General features: G+C 42.3%; 1 protein-coding gene across 2 annotated transcripts in view; it reads left to right on the plus strand.

The window, feature by feature from the left end:
* erfl1 (Ets2 repressor factor like 1) overlaps window positions 1-19,752 on the plus strand; it is a 48,156-nt gene extending 28,404 nt beyond the window's left edge. For both annotated transcript variants that reach the window (XM_006808174.3, XM_035915516.2), the window contains exons 3-7: window positions 10,925-10,998; window positions 11,728-11,962; window positions 13,610-13,787; window positions 15,502-15,631; window positions 17,219-19,752. In XM_006808174.3, the coding sequence (XP_006808237.2) occupies window positions 10,938-10,998; window positions 11,728-11,962; window positions 13,610-13,787; window positions 15,502-15,631; window positions 17,219-18,030 (1,416 nt within the window). In that variant the 5' untranslated portion in view covers window positions 10,925-10,937 and the 3' untranslated portion in view covers window positions 18,031-19,752. The remainder of the gene's footprint in view (window positions 1-10,924; window positions 10,999-11,727; window positions 11,963-13,609; window positions 13,788-15,501; window positions 15,632-17,218) is intronic.
* The last annotated feature ends 641 nt before the right edge of the window (window positions 19,753-20,393 follow it).

Here is a 20,393-nt window from a genome sequence, read left to right on the forward strand (position 1 = left end):
TTTCCCTTTTTTGTGCCATAACCGGTGTCTTCTCTGATGCTCATTCCGAGCCGGCGTCGCCTCCTCTCTGTCGCATCCCGCGGAGAGGAGTCGGTGGAGACGACGGGTTAGCGCCATTACCGGGGCCAATCGAACCAAACCGGATTAGCAGCTGCCAGATGAAAAACGAAATCGTTCCAACCAAGTGAAAAAAAAATGTAGGGAACCAGAGCCTCGCACTTTTATTAGTTCAGCTTTACACCACAGTGTGTTTACCATCTGTGCGCAACCTTTTATTGGCTCTCCCCATAATCTGTTTTTCAGACGCCGTTTCTCTCTGTTTACTGTGTTCATCATCCCAAACGAGATGCATCACTTTCTCTCCCCCTTTCCCTCCCCTCCCCTTGTGTGTGTGTTTCTCCAATAACTCCGTGGGTTCACCAGTCAGGAAGTGTCATATCGGGAAATGCAGTGTTGGAGTGTCACCCCCCTCTGCATGATAAGGAAAACTGAATAACTTGCTTCTTCTCCTTGTTGCTTCACATTTCATCAACCCCTGTGATGCTTTACTTGTGCCAAAACCATCAGTCTGGGCTCCCTGGTGTCTGTGTGTGTGTTGTGTGTGGTTCCAAATGTGTGCATGTGTATGCATTTGAGTGTTTGTGTGTCTTTGTTGCACTGTGCAGTAAGTCATATTTGAGGCTTCATCCTTGCATTTTCTGTCAGTCTATCTTTCCATCTTGCACGCTCATTAAACGTCCCTCCCTCACACAGACACACACACCATCTCCCTCTCTCTCTCTCTCTCACACACACACACACACACACACACACACACACACACACACACACACATTCCCTCTCTCACTCTGTCTCTGAGTCTCTCCCTCTCCTTCTTCTTCCTCCGCGCCTCACGCTCCCCTTGCCCGTGGCTATATGATCGTGAAAAATGTGTTTACAAAACTCGCTCTCTTGCAGATCAAACCGTACGGACGAATCAAAGACTTTGGAGAGAGAGGCAGAAAAGAAGCGAGGGAAGATAGAGAAAGAGAGATAGAAGGGGTAGGAGCAGAGGGTGTGTAGAGGCCTTATAATTTTAAAATTCTCTGTGTGTTATTCTCTCTCTCTCCCTCTCACTTTTTTTCCTCCTCATGTGTTTGTGTGTGCGTCTGCATCTCCTTTGGTAATACAATATCTTTAAGGCCCCCAAAACAACTATCTGTGTCTCACAGTTAAACATGAGATAATGCAATATTGATGTCTCCTTGTCTTTGCTATAACGCAATACTGGACCCATTCAGGCTGGACACGCTAACATAGGCCGATAGTGCCCTTGCACTTAAAAGAATTACTCTGCTCCTGTAATAAATTTTAGAGGGATGCTACACAAATATGAAGTCCCACAAGGAATATAGAAGCCTGTGAGAGCATAGAAGTAAAAAAAAAAAAAAAAACACTCCCAAAGAAGCATCAGGTCACCTTTCATATTATGTATTCAGTACAAGGCACACAGTAATATTGGGCTGTATTAGCTTTCAGCTGGTTCTTTGTGCATTTGGGTTTCAAGGGAGTGATTTGAGACATGTTTACTGGTCCAAGTTTTGAGCGACTTTGTGTTAGTTGAGGCCTCTGGAAGTCCTCAGAGTTATGAAGGCTATTTGCGCTTCATTTTGTGCATCACTTGTTCACGTAATTAAAATTTCAGACTTTTTAGTTCATTAACAAACAAGGACATTATTCTGAAGTCCAACACTGGGTGCTTGTCACTGCTGTCTTAGTAAAAGTTGTTGAACTGTTTAAAGACCAGGAACGCTATTCAATCAGCGCTGGTGGTATACAATTTGGTGCATTATTTTACTAAGATTTTATTAAGTAGCCGAACCAAATAGAACCAAAACTGCGTTATTTTAGAATCCCTAAAAGCACAAAATCTGACATGGTGTTGTACATAACAAATGACATCAAGTGCAATAAAGTGTGTGAGAACCTTTTTAAAACTTATGGTTTATACTCTTGTGGTTGGAAATATGTTTCTCAAGTGCCCATATGATACATTACTTCTATGACAAGACTTCTTTTTTTATCATAATGTCAAATTGCCTGATGAGGGTGCAAAGGCAGGAAAGGTGTAAGGAGTTATTTCTAAATAGAAATATCAGAATTGCTGCTCTTAATGTTTATGACAGGTTTGATAATCATGAGAAGAGAGCGTCTAAAATCCACAGAGAAGGACAGGAAGAAGACACAAAAAGATGAAGGAAGAGGAGGAAAGGGATTGTGAGGGGATGATGGTGAATGTGGTGAAGGAGGAGAGGGGAATGAGGGGGGTGGGGGGGCAGACAGACAGGCAGGGGGAGCGATTATAGCAGGGTTTATGTATGAGCTATTGATTGAGTCGGTGGTGACTTCTTGAGTGGTTAATTCGGGAAGTGAGAGCGATAGAGAGAGTAACTCACTGACCAGAGAGGGGAGGGAGAGTGAATGGGGGGATAAAGAGAGAGATAGAGTAGGAGAGCGTGAAGAGGAGGAGGAGAGATACAGAGGAAGAAAAAAAGTGGACTTCCCCAAGTTAAAAGTGTGGAACATAAGATTCTATTTGGCAAGGAATTAATTTGTGGTTCATAATTACTAACAGGGGCAATTTATGAAAGAATGAAGCAGGGTTGTTTTGTTTTTTTGTCTTTTGACCCTTTTCAAAACTGCTGAACTTTTCTCCAAGTGTTTGACACAAACACTTGGATATAAAATTCATCCAATATTTAAAGGATTTCTATTACAGAATAAAAGTCTTAAGATTTGTTTATTATGTGGATTATGCATAATGCTCCTTCTGTTTGGCACAAAACAGCAACTCAAAGGGAAAATAAATGAAATCCACATTTACCTGTGTAGGGTTTTAGAGAGGGCACGGTACCTCGGAGCAAGAAGGGTTTAAATCCAGTCTGAGGCTTTTTGTGTGATGTTTGCATGTTCTCCCCATGAATGTATGAGTTCTCTCCAAGTACTCCGACTTCCTCCAAAAGTCCAACGACATACACTGGTTTAGGTGAACTTCTGACTCCAAAGGGGCCGTAGTTGTGAATGTGAGCATGAATGGTTGTCTTTCTCTACGTGTTAGCCCTGCAACCCATCCCGGGTGTTCCTTGTCTCTTGCCCTATGACAGCTGGGATGGGCTCCAGCCCCCTTTCAGCAACCCTGAATTAGATGAGGGGAAGGAGATGGATGGCTGGATGGATTTTAGAGTAACATATAACCAGGCTTTGAGCTGGAGTCTCTACCTCAAATCTAAATTCTCAATCATACTGGTTCAAAAACAGTTATCGCTAATTTAGAGGGGAAGTGTCATTAAGCATGAAGGTGATTAAACACCATTATGAGATGCTAAAGGGTCTCCATGACCCCAAACACACAGAAAACAATGCAGTCACATTCAAACACTTTAAGTTATAATGATCACACAGCTTCTGATCTGCCTTAGTATTGCTTCAGTCCCAACACGGTTTTCTTTGGGAAATTAACTGAAGATCTGAGCAACCTGCGTTCATGTCCTGAACATACTCAACTCAATTAAAGCCTTCCGCTCTCCATCACACATAAACACTGAGCGAGATCAGACAGCGTATTTTCTTCTCTGGACTTAAGCCTATAGGACACTCGTGCGATCGCTGGAAACCACAGAAGGATCTGTTGGTCTCACTGCATCACCTTGTCTGAGGAAAAAATAGTCAAGAGCAACAACTCTGAGTGGGAAACAAGGTGGTGTGTGCGTTTGGTGGACGTGTTTGTAGTGTAGTGAGCGTGAAGGTTCTCAGTAATAGCCTATAGACAGATTGGTTATTATTCCAAATGTGTCCGGTGCATATTCGCCCGCAGTTTGATTTGCAATGCATCTCTCAGTTTGTTCGCTGGTAGGATATCCTGGATAGGATATCAAATTCCGAAAAGCTGCGCGCGCGAGTGACGCTACGTGGGTTTTGCGTGCATCGGTGTGTGCGTGTGTGCGCGCGCGCGCATGTGTGTGTGAAGGTCAGCTCGCCGGCGCAGTTTCTTTTCCTATTTCTCTTCCCTCTCGCGCAGGTTTTGATCTCTCAGCCGCGAGATCAAAGGCGCTCTCTGGCTATTAGTCAGCGCGAGCCATTGATCCCTCATCGATCCACGCGAGACACAGCCGCCCCGTGAACACCGCGCGAGGCTCCCAAAAGCTCCTCCCGCGCGTCAGGAGAGAGAGGGAGAGAGAAAGCAGAGGAGGGAGATGGAGCGGTGTCTGTGTGTGTGTGCGCGCGCGCGCGTGTGTATTTTTCTACTGGCGCGGGCAGAGCCAAACTCGAGCTTTTTCTTTGCCGCGGGACATGAAACAATGAGGCTCGAGCCGGTTTTAATAAAGCGCGCTTTCCCTCCTTTCAACTCTGGCGCGAGGCGGACGAGCCGGCAGCGGAGAGCGATCGATAATTAATGACGATGAATAATTTAACCCTATCGATTGATACTTTTTTCTTCATCCTTTTTCCCCTTCTTTTCCTTATTTTCTTAAGGCCAGCGTTCTATATCATACTAATGCCGTTTTCACGCGCTCAACATCCTCATCTCCACTCACCTCTTCTTAAACTTGTTGGAGTTCACCACCGATCGTGAAAGTCTGGAGAAAAAAAAAATCAGGTTTCCTTATTTATCAAAGTACTCTATTTATGACCCGAGCTGGAGTCTAAACTTCTCTCCGTGAATTGAGCTGGCCTTTTCTTCTTACTCTTCTTTTTAAAACCGCAAGGTGTTGTGTTTGTCATTAAAGCCAAATATGCACATCAGACCCCATTACAAGTAGCCCAAGAAACGAGCCATGATATTCGACCTTTTAACATATTTCTTCTACCAACACTTTATTTATTACAGTCAATCCCTCTCACACACTCCTGGTGTTACTCTGTGACTTAAAGTAGTGATATAATGTAGTAAAATCTCCAAAGCTCAACTATAAAGCTCTTACTCATTTTAAAGCACTCATATTTTCAGCAGGGGTATCTGTGCTCAGCGTTGACTTTAAGCTATGTATTCATAGATTTAGGAACTTGATGCAAATTCTAAACCCAGCCTTATTCCTTAAGCCGTGAACCAAACAGTTCAGTGTGAAATTATGTTTCTTAAGTTTTCAGATATGGACTTTAATATTTCTCTGCCCTATTACTCCCTGCCTCTGTTGTCACATCTTGTACCGCTGCTCTACTGTATCTTTCAAAGTACATTTCACTGGATGATATTCTGGCCGGGCAGTCCTGTCAGATGATAGCCTGTCTCAGTGTGAAGGACTCAGTATTAGCTTTGCCCCTGCAGTGTGGAGTAATGGGTGCTCTGTGGGAGAACAACTAGATTCAGCCAGTACTCCTGTAACGATATGTCTTGGTTAAATACACTGATGGTGCTGCACCGCTGCCTGCTCCTATTATAGTGACTGCACTGATTTCTCACTCTTTCACATTGCAGTGTGATGGGTGTGTAAGGTACAAAGGAGGGATTGTGGGGAAATCTAGCGGCTATAAGTTGCAACATGATCAGTATTGCTGTGATTATCTGCGCAGTTTCAGTGATTAAAATGTAATCTTTTTTCATTTTTTTATGGATTTTCACAGATTCAAAGCTTAAATGGTAAAAGTGAAAACCTTAATGTACAACATGAAATGCAGAACAAAAAAATAAATATCAATAATTAAAAAAAAAAAACCAACCAGTGATGGTTTTAATGTTTTATGATTCATCCAGTGTATTATCGAGTGTGTAATATCCTGCGAACAGGTCAAATTGTCTGAAAAACCTAGTTATTGAGACCAAATTTTTAACTTGTGAAGTTTTGAGAGTCTTTGGGATGCTGAAGTTGACTCTTTTTTTCATTATGTAAAGGGGAAGTTAATTTTGTTGATGGCAAGGTTTCAGTCATCGTTTGTCTTAGTTTGAAAAAGCACGTAGAACTTTTTCTTTGTCACATACAAAATCCAAAGAACCTTTTTAATTGGATGCTCAAACAAGATGTAGATGAGATGCATATTTGGGCTTCAAAACAAAATTTGTAGCTTGATATTTTAAGATGTAACTAAATATTATTTTTAAAAATGATATAAAGAATGTTTTTTGGTAATTAAGATGGAACTTAAGCTAAATAAGAAGATTTATAGGCCAGTGTATGGATAGAATTTAATTCTGTGTTGACTTTTCTCTTCAACATTTGGATAGATAGGTTCTTTTCCCTCTTCCTGACCAGCCCCCTTTCCTCCTCTCCTCCTCCTCCTTCTCTCTTCTGTCTCTCTCCTCATTTCTCCTCTCTCCTTCTTTCCATCTCCTCTAACAAACCCATAGCAGAGTCCCTCTGTTCTTCCACCCTGAGGCTGACCAGTGTGTCAGAGCTAACCAGGGAGAGGAACAGAGAGAGAAAGACAGAGATAGCAGGAGAGAGGCAAGCAGAGTGAAAGGAAGAGAGAGAGAGAGTTTTCAGTCGGGCCTTTTTCAGGGGCAACCAAAAAAAGGAAGATGAGACAGATGTACAGAGTCCTTTTCATCTAGTGGAAAAAGAAAGCGGGAGAGGCCAGACTTTTCATGCCTCTCACATTTTTCTATCTTTTTATATCGTGACCCATCACTCTTTCCTTCTTTAGACAGCACTGGAGACATAATGTTGCCTGAATGTCAGGCTGCCCTCCTTCCTCGCTCTACCCCAGTCACTCTGCAGAATTTCAAAACGTAGTTTGTACTACAGTATATCCCTCACACTGGTTTCTTTTCACTCCCGTCAGTGTCCTACTAACCTTGGCGTCACAAGTATGCCAGTTCTGCCTTTACTTTAGCAACATTGTTACAGAGTTGATGTTTGGGAGATACATGCAAAAGTTACAAATACAAATCTGTGACCTTTGTGGCGAGACTGACCTCTTAAAACTCAGTGGGACTGGTCCAATCCTGACTCTTGGATATGCCTTTTCAGTCTTTTTCTTAGTCTTAGTCCCCACTTGGGCAAGAAAGTTGAGAGGTCACAGGAAGTTCACCAGTTGAGAAAATACAAGTTTTAGTTTACTGCTGAAAGAAGGATGGTTCACGTACAAGTCTACCTGAACATGATGCAAACATACCAATTTGGTCCTTGCAACACTGTAGTAAATTTCATCTTTCTTTCTTTGGACTTTGTCCCTCGTCAGTTACAATAGTTGGAAACGATTGCTCTCGTTGATGTAGGAGTTTGTCTTTAGAAGACCCATCTGCTTGTCCATGAATTTATTGCCCTTTTTTTCCAAAGCAGTTTACCAATGATCAAAACAGATTTGGCATTACATGACTGAAAGGTTATTTATAGGAAGCAACTGAACTTTATTTGCACTGTGTGAAATTCAAGAAGAAGAGAAATAAACTGAGTGAAAAATGCATTTTATCTCCTGTCCAATCATGAGTAAATCTGCAGTGAGCAGTATAACAGTATAGTACCTTGCACCTTTGCTAGCAGACAGCTTAATTTCTTATATTGTATGAATTTTGAGGGCGTTGCACTGCATAATTTTCACTCTCTAATGCTTTGAAAATGGCTAAAAGTAAGTACAGAGAGTAAATGTGGAGGGATTTCTGAGGTTTACATGTTGAGCAGTGACAACAGCAGAAACCTTTAACCTTTCAGCCTTGACACAGGAAGTTTGTGTATCCCTGCAATGTTGTTGTGTCCTAAAGTCACAAAAAACAAAGTGCACTCTTTCAAGCGTTAAACTATAGAAAAGCCTCCGAATCATCAACACACCAGAGATTTTCCAGCAGTAATGATCCACTTGCTAGATCTAGTGCAGGCCTACACTTCAGATTATGTGTAGGAACACAGCTGAGGTGTTTTTGTGAAGATGTGATTGTGTGAAGTAACTTAGTGAATCTATTGAGTGTGCTTACTATTGTCACCGGTAGCCGTGTGATCCATCATCCACGCTGGGTTTCACAGGTGACCTTTTGTGGGAGAGGGGTCCTTTGTTTAGACTCTTGTGTCTCTTTGTCCAAATAAAGCAGTGTTTTTTCTGCCCACATCTCTCTATCAGTAAACCAGAATCTTTAGTAAACAAAGTGCATTCTCTTTTTCAGCTCGGTGAGATCTGTGTTAGTGTGCCGATATTGATTCAGTCAATATCTATGGGCTCCATGTCTTACTTTGTGTGCTGCGTCGTACAGTGTGTGTGCGACGGCTACCTGAATGCCTGCGTATTTGTGCCATATCTGCTTGAGACTGTGTTTACTGTGCATGCACAATCCCTTACAATCTGTGAGTGTCTGTATCTGACAGTCTGTGCATGCATGTGTGTGTTCGAGTGTGTGCGTATGAGGAGCAGTATTCCCTGGGCTGCTAGTTATAATGTTTCTGGGGGTGATGGGGGGAACTTGAAAGCCCTGTGCTGCCCAAATCAAAACTAACAAGGAAATGATGGGGGCTCCTTTATCTCCTCTCTGGCCTGGGGGGCCGAGGGGGGGGCGAGAATGGGAGACTGGGCAGGGAGGGAAAGAAGAGGAGGTGGGAGGGAGGGAGAGAGAGAGAAAGGGAGAGAGTGAGGGGAGGAGGAGGAGGAGGAGGAGGGGGGTAGCCTAGCTTCCTCTTTGATTTGTAAAAAATGCATTACCTCCGAAATCAAACGGAAAATTACTGCGCCGAAGCAAAACACACAGAGCAGGAGAGAGGGAGAAGGGTGGAGTGGAAGGGAGGGCGGGGGAGAAGACAGTGGGTAGGTGTGTGAATAGAAAGGAGGTGGGAAAGAGGAAAGGAGGAGTCACCTGTATAGATATGCTGTTGGATATGAAAAGGGAAGGAAGAGTATGGATTTGAGGTAATGCGTAGGTGGTATGAGAGGAAGTTGGAAAGACTGTGAAAGGCAGGAGCTCACATATATGTTTCCCGCAGAGGAGATGAGCTTATACATGCCGTGGACCATGAGAATACGGCAAATGAAAGAGATGATGCAGTATTGATGACCTGTAGCCCACGGGGAAGAGGAAAGTTATGGATTGCTACCTCCAACACAACGTATATCTCATTTTGTAAAGACCAATCTTCGCAACGGCCTTCCTGTCAGATGAGGTCAACATTTTCATGGAAAGATGACAGTTTCAAATGTTTTCAAAAATCCCCAAACACGTGAACAGTGGGGTGTATTTTGATATCCTACTGGTAAACGGTCTAATCAAAATATTTGATCCTTTTCTAAAAATGAGTCGCGCGGGATGAGTGCAGACAGAGCCTCCAGATAGTTTAATGACCAAAAAAAAAGAGAGAAAAGGAACAATGAGAGTAAAAATAATAATGATTATTATAATAAATAGAATTAATGTCAGCTCTGCACTCATAGACAGAGAGAGCAGACTGAAAACAAGGAAGATGAAGAGCGGGAGGGGAGGGGAGAGAGGAGACAGCGAGCGGGGCCACAATCCAAAGGCTTGAAGCGGGGTGAGAGCGAACGTGAGACAGAAAGAGTCAGAGAGTGAGAAATGCCTGGAGTTAGCAATAATAATTTATACAAACACACCTTAATAATTCACGTTCCATTTCAATGCTGGAGGGAAAATCCAAAATTCACAGAGCATAATTAAATAGAGGCAGAGAGTGAAGGGAGAGACAGAGAGGCCAGCATTAAAGATACCAGTGTAGCAGCAGGCTATCTCTTCCATCTGAGCTTTGTAAAACAACCCTGATGAAACTGTGATATCCAAACTAGATTCTATCTCACAGTTCCCCTCTTCATCACAGAAACACCAAGATCTCCTCATCTTCTCGCGTCAGCAGATGTCTATATGAATATATTTAGGAGGCCTTATGATCATAAGCTCTTGTATTATAAAAAGGCCTACCCTACCTCACTGACACGTGCGCGTATCATTCAACATTCAATGCAGAGCATGAAGCGATGTGATGGCATGAAAAAATAAAAGTTTGTTGTTGTTTTTTTGTAAATCTTCAGATTTCAAAATGCACAGAAGTAAAAACAAAAGCAGGTTTTTAAATAGTTTGGACAGTTTATTTTCTTGTGATGTTAAACATGGACGTGTTCACTGGACTCGCTGCATCATTTCTGACTTTTATTCCAACAATTTTGTGTGTTTTAAAAAAATGTATAGTTTTATATAACCATATACTATAATTATAGGGGGTATAATTTAATATTACAAGTACAGATGTGAAGTGTTTTCTCGCTTTTGCTTGTTCACACTCAGCTATACAGTGACCACTAAACAGTACATAAGACAATTAAAATAGCTCTAACTCAATCAACTAATAAAACGACACTCTTGTATGTTCAAATCTTTATGCAATTTTGCACTATTTGTAGTACTTACCTGACTTACCTAAGATACCTAAGGTGATATGAAAGACGTTTTACCAAAAACTATAGCCCTTTAAATCCTTTTGAAACTTTCCTCATCTGGCAGACAATTAAACCTAACCTTTAATAGCCCTGAACATAACTTTTTACATGAGATTTTTTTGATACTTTTAAAACTTCACTAAGAAATAACCAAGTCCTATTATATATTTAAAAACCCAATTTTTAATGTATAATGTGGCTCAGTTTTCAAGTTGGTTTTCAAAAGTCTATTTAATTCCTCCTGTTCATAAATGCACTATAGGGATGTCCACCACATTGCATCAGACACAGCCTCAGGTGGCCACATCCATCAAACACCTGATCTCTACCAAAGACATATGAAACATAACCTTGCTATATTTCACATCGATTTAAAGTATCATTTTGAACTCATGTTGCGCCTTTAGACCCTTATGCAATACCTTCAGTTTCAACAAAATGTACTCTCTTCTACTCTGACTTGGTGTAATAAATGCAATAAACATGCTGGGTAGTTGAAAGTGGCTTAAGCAAATACATCTCTGCAAAATTCTTTGTTTTTCATTTGTAAAAGTTAACGCCTTCTCTCTCTTTTGTTTTGTTCCAGGTTTTGTGGAGGCATGGACTGTAACTGCGTCAGTGATCTGCTGCTCCCCCCGGTGCCCGCCCTCTGGACGCCAGGTCGGTACTCTCATCAAAGTTAGTGACATGAAGGCAGGAGACTATTACATCCTTGCTTTTCTGCATCAAATCTGCTTAAAGTTCTCATTTGTAACATTTAAAATCTTTCAACTTATCTTTAAATCTAGTCCTAAGCCACATGTGTAAATTGGGTGAACCCAAACAGCCAAAACAAGCAAATACTTAAGAAGCAGCTACTTCATTATTAAAATTGCATGTTGAAATTCATCCCCAATATTCATCTATTTAAAAAGATTAACCATACACATTCATGTTTGCCAAACAAGTTCAGACTCTGGTAGTAATTGGTTCAATGTGTAATGTATTTACAAGGCTAGTTAGTGCCAGATTCACTTTGGCCTGAGTCAAAAAGCTACTTAACTTCATCTCTGATGGTCATAGAGTTGGCTTTTAAAATTCAGACCTGAGCAGCATCAGTCAGATCTCTCCCAGTGAGCTGTCATCATCTCACTGACCAATCTGTTGAGGCTAGAGGGCATTAGCTCAGACTAACATTGCTCAAGGCACGTGCTGTGATATTAAACACATCATCCCTCACCTCCATCGCTCATCAGTCATTCAGACAGTGAACCCCCACCCCCCCCCCACCCCCACCCCCCAACACACACACACACACACACACACACACATGCACACACTCCCTGTGAGCAACTGGACAGACAACAGGCATGAACCTCACCCTGCTTCTTCCTCCTCCCCTTTGCCCAGGGATCGCCTTCCCAGAGTGGGCCTACAAGCCCGAGTCGAGCCCCGGCTCCAGACAGATCCAGCTGTGGCACTTCATCCTAGAGCTCCTGCAGAAGGAAGAGTACCAAGGGGTGATAGCCTGGCAGGGAGACTACGGGGAGTTTGTCATCAAGGACCCAGACGAGGTGGCCCGACTGTGGGGGATAAGGAAATGCAAACCTCACATGAACTATGACAAACTGAGCAGGGCTCTGAGGTATGTGTTCATACGAGATGTGTTGAATGTCAGGCAACCGCACTGTTTGCATCAGATAAATCAGGCTATAACCCAGCGGTTTCCATAAATTGTTTACTCTTGTTGGATTTAATCCCCACTTAACATCTCTCTTTTCCATGTTGGCAAAAATGGAAAGATAAAGGTGGGATTTTTCCTGGGGAACGTCAATACCCTCAATTTCTCCTTATCTCTGGACATCCTAATGGAAAGTTCACCATTGAGCTGCCAAATAAAAAATTCAATAGGGATTTTAAAATTAAGCCCCAGTGTGAAATTGGACTTTTTCAGAACAGCAAAACTACTCGACACTGAACTTGCTGAAGGTGATTAAAACAATGCCACACTCCATACCTTCAGCAGTTTACACCCCCAGCCAGTCACACACAATCTTCTTATGCAAATACCCACTACCCAACTTGTTCCCCTATCCCCACCCCCTCCCTCTGCTTTCCTTCGGCCTCTCGTTAATGGGGACTGTCGTCAGAGTTTAATTGTTATGAATTGGCTGGGGCCACAATTAGCCTTCTTAATTAGCCTCACTTAATTGCTCAATTAAGGGCCATGGCACAATTGCCACGCAAAGCAAAACATGTACACATCATTGCACTGGGCTCAGCCAGTGTGGATACATGCAGATATGTACACGCTGCTGTGTTTGTTGATATAGTGTGCCTGCATAATGAGCTCACCACTATTTAATGCTGAGGTTGTCTCATGAATTCTGTGTTTAGCACGCTCACTGTGGCTGCACTCACACAAAGGAGTCCAAAAAGTCCACAAGGAAACCAGATTTAAACTTGTATTTCACAATAAGACATCTGCAGGGGTTTTTAATTTGTCGCATCCCGCTTCGCCCCCACCCCCTACGCTCCTCCACCTGAGCACTCAGCTTTTACCTGGGCCAGATGGCTCCATGTTTTTCCTTTGCTGCTGATCAACGTGGCATCCTGGCAGATTGTACATTGTGACACCTCTGTGGGTGGCAAAGGAAACTGGTACGATGACGACCTGACATGCCCAGCGGGAGACACTGGGGGTCGTTACCATGGAGACCTCTCTTGCTGTCCCACCTCTTTGTGAATGTGCTTTGCTATTGGAAACGGTGATGTTTTTTGGTGTCATGTCAAATGGTGTCATTCCGACAAATTTCTAATTTTCTGGAAACAAAAAAGTCTCGAGCTCACCTGATAGTGTAACATGATGCTCACATTATTTCTGGAATTGATAAATAGTCCTGTGCATAATGAAAGAACATTTACTTCTTGTGTAGTATTTCTGTGTGAGAGGTTCAAACGAATTTAGATTTTGGGGGGTTTTGAGGCGGGGGGTGGGGGGGTTGATAATTGCTGAATATAAAATTCACTTTACAAAACCATATTGTATTGAATAGAGGCAGCCAGACATGAATTGATTTGAGAAAGGAGGAGATGAATAAAAACACTGGGAAATCAGCACAGCTCTTGCCTCACAGCACTGAAGTTGTTTATACTTTACTTATAGTGATGAAACACAAAACCTTGATGTGTATTATATTAATCCTTCCCACCTCTTTTCCTTTTTCTCTTCCTTTTTCATTTATCACTTCACTCCATCCCTCCATCAATATTCTCTCCCGCTCCTTTGCAGGTATTACTACAACAAGCGTATTTTGCACAAAACCAAAGGGAAGCGTTTCACCTACAAGTTTAACTTCAGTAAGGTTGTGCTGGTGAACTACCCCATTCTGGACATGGCCAGCTCGCCCTTCTTCCTTGCCCAGAACCATTTCAACGGGGGCTCCACCACACCAGACTGCAGCCCAGAGGTACACAGGGTAGGATGGAGGGTTTGTGAGAGGGGGTGGATGGGTAAAAGGATATATGCTGTATGCAAGTATTAGATTTAGTAGCATATAAATACAAAATTGTGTGAAAAATGTGAGAAATCATACCTATGTATGTTCAAATTGTGTCTCTATAGCAGGTAATAAAAAGAACTAGCATTTTAAAACAGAGGGAATTTAAAAAAAAAAAAGCCAAATCTTAAACAAAGAAAAATGATGAAATATAGCAGGACACCGCACTCTGCTTCCTTAAATTTGTATCAACAAAAATTTAATTCAGGTAACTGAAAACCATTCAACTCGAGCTGTTATATTTCTCAGGCACCTGCTGTGCATTCCCCCTTTTTTGCAAAAGAATGGTGGTATTCATCGTAGCTATCTTTTATTCACTTTGTCAAATGGGGGTCATAATAGACTACAGTTTACTTATTATTTGCCCTAAGAGACTGTAAAATTTTTACAGAGATAAAATGTGTCAGAACACAAAAAAAGATGGAGGCGTGAACAAAAATGTCCTAATTTGGTTTAAAAAAAAAAATGTTATGACTTTACTTGTGTTTATAAGATATTTAGAGATTTTTCTTTCTTTCTTTCTTTTTAATGGAAAAAAAAATCAATTTCTGCGTTTCAGATTCTACACTAAATTATAGATGTGGCTGCACAAATTGATGAAGAAGGCTATTTTTTTGACTTGGGTATAAGTGCTGGTGTGCAGATAATTTTATTTTAGATGACTAATGTCCTAGAAAGTACAAGTAACTTGAAAGTACAGTAAGAGAGAATCATTCATCAATTGTCTGTGCCGTCCTTAAGATGGGGATAAGGAGACGCGAGCTCTGAAGGAGACCGTGGAGGGGGGACGGTTTTAACTTGCCCTTAAAACAAAAGAAGACGTTATCCCCTCTTTCTCTCATCCCTGTCTCCTATGGCGTATCCATCTGTCATCGATTGAAAATGAAAGAAATAGAAAGCAAAGGGGTCGCGTCAGATCAGATCAATGGCGGGTCATTAATGCGGTTTGTTAAGCAACGCAGATCTCGCAGCTTGGGAGTACAGTCTCGCCTTTCAAACTTGGGGCTGCAGGGTGACAGATACTACTGATCCGCAATCACGCTAGGGGGAAAAAGAAATCCCCCCGTGTCCCCTTGATTCCTAAGATTAAACTGTTCCACTTATTTTACCTCTTCTTTGCAAATTTTAGACAGAAAAAAATCTACGCACTCACTGACACGCACACAGCTGCCCTACTTCTAAATGGATGTCATTCTCTCACATCTCACTGCTATTCGTCCTGTGTCCCTTTACACAAGCTGGCCCACAATCCCGCTTTCTTCTTTTCATTTATCCTTTGTGCCCACAATCTTAATCATTGGTCTCCATTTGACTCTGTACTTTTCCTCCCTTTGAGTCTCTGAGCCCGTGCGTCCTCCTGCCTCCCCTTTTTTTTACCCCAAGTCCCAGGGCTTCCCTTTTTATCCTGTCCTTGCTGCGACTGTGTCACTGTTTGCATCACACTCTGCAGGGTGCTGCTGTCAACATATGACTTTACCCAGCAAAGTGCAGCAGCATCATAAAGGCAGATTTGTAGGAATATGTGTGCCGTACGCAAGCTTTTTTTATTATTATTATTTCATGGTACAAACTCATCTCTAACCTCCTTTTCTACTCTTTGTTTGTGTCTCTTTCTGCCGCTCAGGCCATACAGTCCTTGTTTCCTCGTTTGCCAGACACCAGCAGAGGAACCTCCCTTTTCGATCGGGGGACCACAGCACCAGGACCTGAAGGGGACAAACTGAGACTGGACTCATTTCCTTTCCTAAGTTCAGGTGAGCAGAGAGAATGACAAAGTTGGTCAGATACGTGCCGGTCTTCCTCTATTGCATGAAGAAAAATACACTTTTTATATATATATATATATATATATATATAAGTGTATGATTGGCAGTGTACAAACAAAGGGAGGAGGAGAAGGTAGCAATGAAAGGAGAGCAGAGAGAGAAATGAGGATACAGTGAGGCATAAACATTTATTGTTAAAGGAAATAAGAGAGATGGCTGTCCCATAGCAGTCTACAGTGAGACTGTGCTCCAGGTCAGAAAGGCCAGGTTAGCTGGTGAATTATGCATGTCAGCTGTAGTGAGACACAAGTCGAGGGCTGGAGAAATCATCCACTTTTTCAGCGCAACTGTTCACATTTGTCCCCTTCTATCTCAGAAAGTGAGTTCAACCAAACACAGCACGGAAGTGTCGTTGTTTGCTTGACTGATGGCACGCATGCACAAATGCATTTCATTTGCAATCTCTGCACACGCATAAGAAGGTATACGAATCTGCAGAGCTCGAGAGGTAGTGTGTAAACAGACTCACTGACACACAGATGCAATTCTCATCCCAGAACTGGCACCCTCTCCCTCCTCCCTATTCTGTTTGTCCTCAGGTCCTATTCCCCCCTTCTTCCCTTCTCACCCTCCTCACCCTCCCATGTGTCCCCGCTGTCCTAATCCCTTCCCAGGCAGGAAGGCCCTAATTGAGGGTGCAGGCTTCAGTTTGTGGCCTGTGGGCGCCCATTACTGTGTTTTCATAAGCAAGTGAGGCCTGCCTGACTGATTCAATATTCATGTGTCTGCCAGCTACTCCTGGCCCAGCACGCAGAGACTTCACCACTGTCAAATTAGCCCTGCATAGTAAATAACAGACTGAAAGAGAAAAAGAGAGTGAGAACGGCTGGGAGAGAGGTGGAGGGTGCAGCAGAGAGAATCTTTGAGTCGGTTGTCATTTGGAAGGAAGTAGACTAGGTTGAGAGGCAATGCGTTTGTTTGTTCATTAAAATTGTATTCCTGCATCACCTCAAATTTGCCCCCTCGCTCTGTTATCAAGTGATGCTTACAAGAAACCGAATTCAAATACGCAACGCAATTTGCTGCACCATAAGTGTTTTTTTGCTTAATTTGAAATGATATCATGACATGTCAGAGCATTGAGGGGACAAATGTCGACATTATTTCTCAGTGAGAATTTTCAACAGTGTGACTGGTTTCACCGCAATGATGCGCAATCAAAACAGAAGCAGAGTCACTTCACATATTTCTTTTCTTTTAAATATACAAGGAAATGATAAGCCGTTTGGAAGACGGGAACTCTTCTTAATTGTTTTTCACTGCAGTGGAGAATCTTTGTGTTCACATCTGGTTTGCAGCGGTGTGAAGTGGGTGTACTACACAGTACCGGCATGCATAAATGAACCATCAGGTTTTGTGTTGAAAGCAGCCGTGCCAGAATTAGCCCCTGTGGCTCCTGATTAGAATTGCTAATACCACTGACTATAATTAGTGAACATTCTTGGATGTTGTATGTCAGGAAACCTTTGCCCCTTCTGAGAGCTAACCTCCATCTCTGGATTTTCTCTGTCCTAGGTGCACCGTGCTATTCAAAACCCCCGTCCCTGCTGGGCCCGTACCCTCGCAACCCACCCTTTGACTACCCCTGGGGCTTCAACCCCTACCTCCCAGGGGCCTTCTCTCTCAACAACTGCCCCAAACTGCCCCCTGGCTCCCTCTACCCCTCCCAGTTTTACCCCAACCCCTTGCAGAGCAGCCTTTCACAGCTGCCTCACCCCTTCTCCTCCCTGCTCCCGCCTGGAGAGGCAGGTGGGGGTGAGAGGGGAGCAGCGGGGCAAACTGGCGGGACAAATGGCACAGCGGGTGGTCAGCCGGCCAGACTCTGCCTGCCGCCATACCAGGGCAGCCTGTCGATGGGTCGGACAGACATTGGCAGCGGGGCGACACTGGGAGAAAGGGTGGAGCCCAGTCCTCCGGGTCTGGGGTTGACCTTGGGCCTGGGAGCGGTCAGCTTAGGAGCTGGGACTGGGACAGACCAGCAGAGCCCCACAGAGAGAAGAGGAGGGGTGAAGCAGGACCCAGAGTCAGACTCAGACCTGGAGATAACAGATCTGAGCGACTGCAGCTCGGACAATGAAAACGAGCATGAATTTGGCATTCGGAAGGAATCCAGCCATGCGAACCGATCACAGCTTGTGTTAGATGGGAAGAAAGGAAGCGCGTTGCCTCCCATCTCCTCTCTTCCTCCACCAGCGTCCCCACATCCACTCAAGAGCCTGATGCCCATTACTCCTCCTCCCCCATCCCTGCCTAGGTCACTCTCACCTTCCATGGCTCTGCATGAAAGACACAGGGAGACAGAGACTCTCAAACTGATACACAGCTAAGACATTTTCTGATGTGTCCACCATCTTGCCAGTCTATGGTCTGATAACTCTCTTTTTCTCTCCTTCTGTTTCTCTGAGATGAATTTTCCACTTTAAATCATCAGATCTTTTCCAGCCCTTTTCCAGGAATGGCAGTTAACTTCTTTTACTTCTAAAACTGCAGTTTTCCTGTTTGCTGTGCAAGTTTTGAGCTTGCCAGGAGTCCATTACACTACTGATTCATCCATCTTAGAATATATGGGGTGTACAGTTTTTAGAGTGTCGGCTGTCTCGTCCTTTTTATTTTGATGTCTCGCACCAAATGGTTTGTAGATTTGCTTTATGCATTGCCAGCAGTAGTCTACAATTTGCTGTCTGCAGCTGAGCTACGAAAGAAGGCATCGAGGTGGGAAATTACAACACAGCAATTCCTGCCTTGACAAACATTAACAAACAACATCCCTAAACTAACAGAACAACAAATGATGCTCAGATCGATCCAATTTTACAGATTTGTCCTGTAATTCTACAGATTTAGACTATAAATAATTACTGTGGTTTTTAAGACATGGTCAAATACTGCCACCTAGTGGTCATTTCACTCAACGTCGTTTTCAAAGAACTGCAAGTGTGTGAGTGAAGCTACTGCCCTGAGTTCATTTTGCACTGTTTTTTAAAATATATATATTGTTTATTGTGGGTTAATTTAAATGTTAACAATCCATCTGTTCAATAGTGCTAACTGTGACAGTCTGTGCGTATTTACTTTGTCTTGGTGCACATTTTCTAACAGGAAAGAAAAAGAGAGCAGGAGGGAGCTGGACCAATCTAGAATTTGTATGAATATTTCTGTATATATTTTAATATGGTGTACATGACATTTAATTATAATTCACTATGATAAGATTTAGCTGTATTGTTGTGATTTTATTCAGTATTTAAACATGTTGGAAAATTATAAGCTTAGGTGTATCAAAATTGAAATTATTAATGGCAGAAGATCTGCACTCTGAAGACTCTTTTTTTAATGTTGAGGACAGAGCTCACGTTGGGATTTGTCTCTGATTTCCTCAACCCCAGTTAATTGTGCCCTTTGGTCATTTTGTTCTTGCCAGATGCCCAGTGTACAAACCCTTTGGGTTCAAAAACATGCCGGCAGACTTATTTTTCTAGTTAGCATTCGCCCAATGTTCCTGTACTGTAATTAATCTAATGTGAATAATATTGGTCTTTGCATTTTCTTCTTTAAATCCTCCCCCCAAAATCTGTTTTGATTATTTTTCAATCGATTCTTTTTGTCCATGCCAGCAGCAGAGCAATTTGTTTTGCTTGAGGACACTAAACAGTGGTGTGGGGGGGAATACTTACAAAAAAAACTGTACCTTTCCTCTCCCCAGATCTTATGACCAACATCCTTTCTACAGCCCTGTTTCTCAGCGTGGAGTGAACAGTGAATCATATTGTACAGTTTCATAGCCTTTATGCCGATGGTTTGTCAAACAGTGGCAGTATACCGATTATTTGTGAAAGCTCTATTGTAAAGTTAATGTAAAACTCTATGTTTGTTGAGTTGCTGCGGGAAAGGCCTCCAGTCACCTCCACAGGAAGAACACTAACAGCTGTAAATACTATTTCCTCGTGTGTGTGTGTGTATGTGTGTACACATCCAGAAATGACAGTGCAGTGGTTTTACCTGTCATCTTTCTATGTTTTACTGTAAAGAGGAAAAATGGAAAGTGCAAAAAGAAGAAAAAGAGTAATATCTTCAAAAGCAATAAATATTATTCTGAATAGCGGACTGTTGACTGTGTTGTTGAAAAGATTTAAAAAATACGGGTGCTTCATACATCACAATTCTGACACAATCTGTAGAATTCATGTAGTCAGTGAAAAGAAACATTATATTATATTATATTATATTATATTATATTATATTATATTATATTATATTGACACAAATAATGATTTGATTTTTTTATGCATTGGTGAAAGGTCTGTGAAAAGTGTCTCTTAAACTGAAAAAGCACAGTAATTGCACACCATGCCAATTTAATTTGAACTTTTCCTATAAATAATTAAATCTTGTTTACATTTAGAGATCTCTGCCCAAACTTTATGTTACTTTCTGTTGAGTTTAGCTAATTGTTTACCTGCTTTTCTTTTAGATTGGCTTTTACAAGCTGGCAAGATGCAGACAAATGAGACATTACAATTACACATGCAGAAGTTGTTATCACCATTTTGATGTATATTTTAATGTTTTAAGATGATTGTTAGGATGTTTTATATATGCCACTTAATGATAGGAAACATATTCTATTCAGGGAATGTAAAAATGTAAAACTGTTTGTTTGCCATCTACAAAAAAAAAGGGGGGGGGGGGG

This window comes from Neolamprologus brichardi, chromosome 11, assembly GCF_056152115.1.
Source record: "Neolamprologus brichardi isolate AB-2024 chromosome 11, ASM5615211v1, whole genome shotgun sequence".
NCBI classification, from domain to species: Eukaryota; Metazoa; Chordata; class Actinopteri; order Cichliformes; family Cichlidae; genus Neolamprologus; species Neolamprologus brichardi.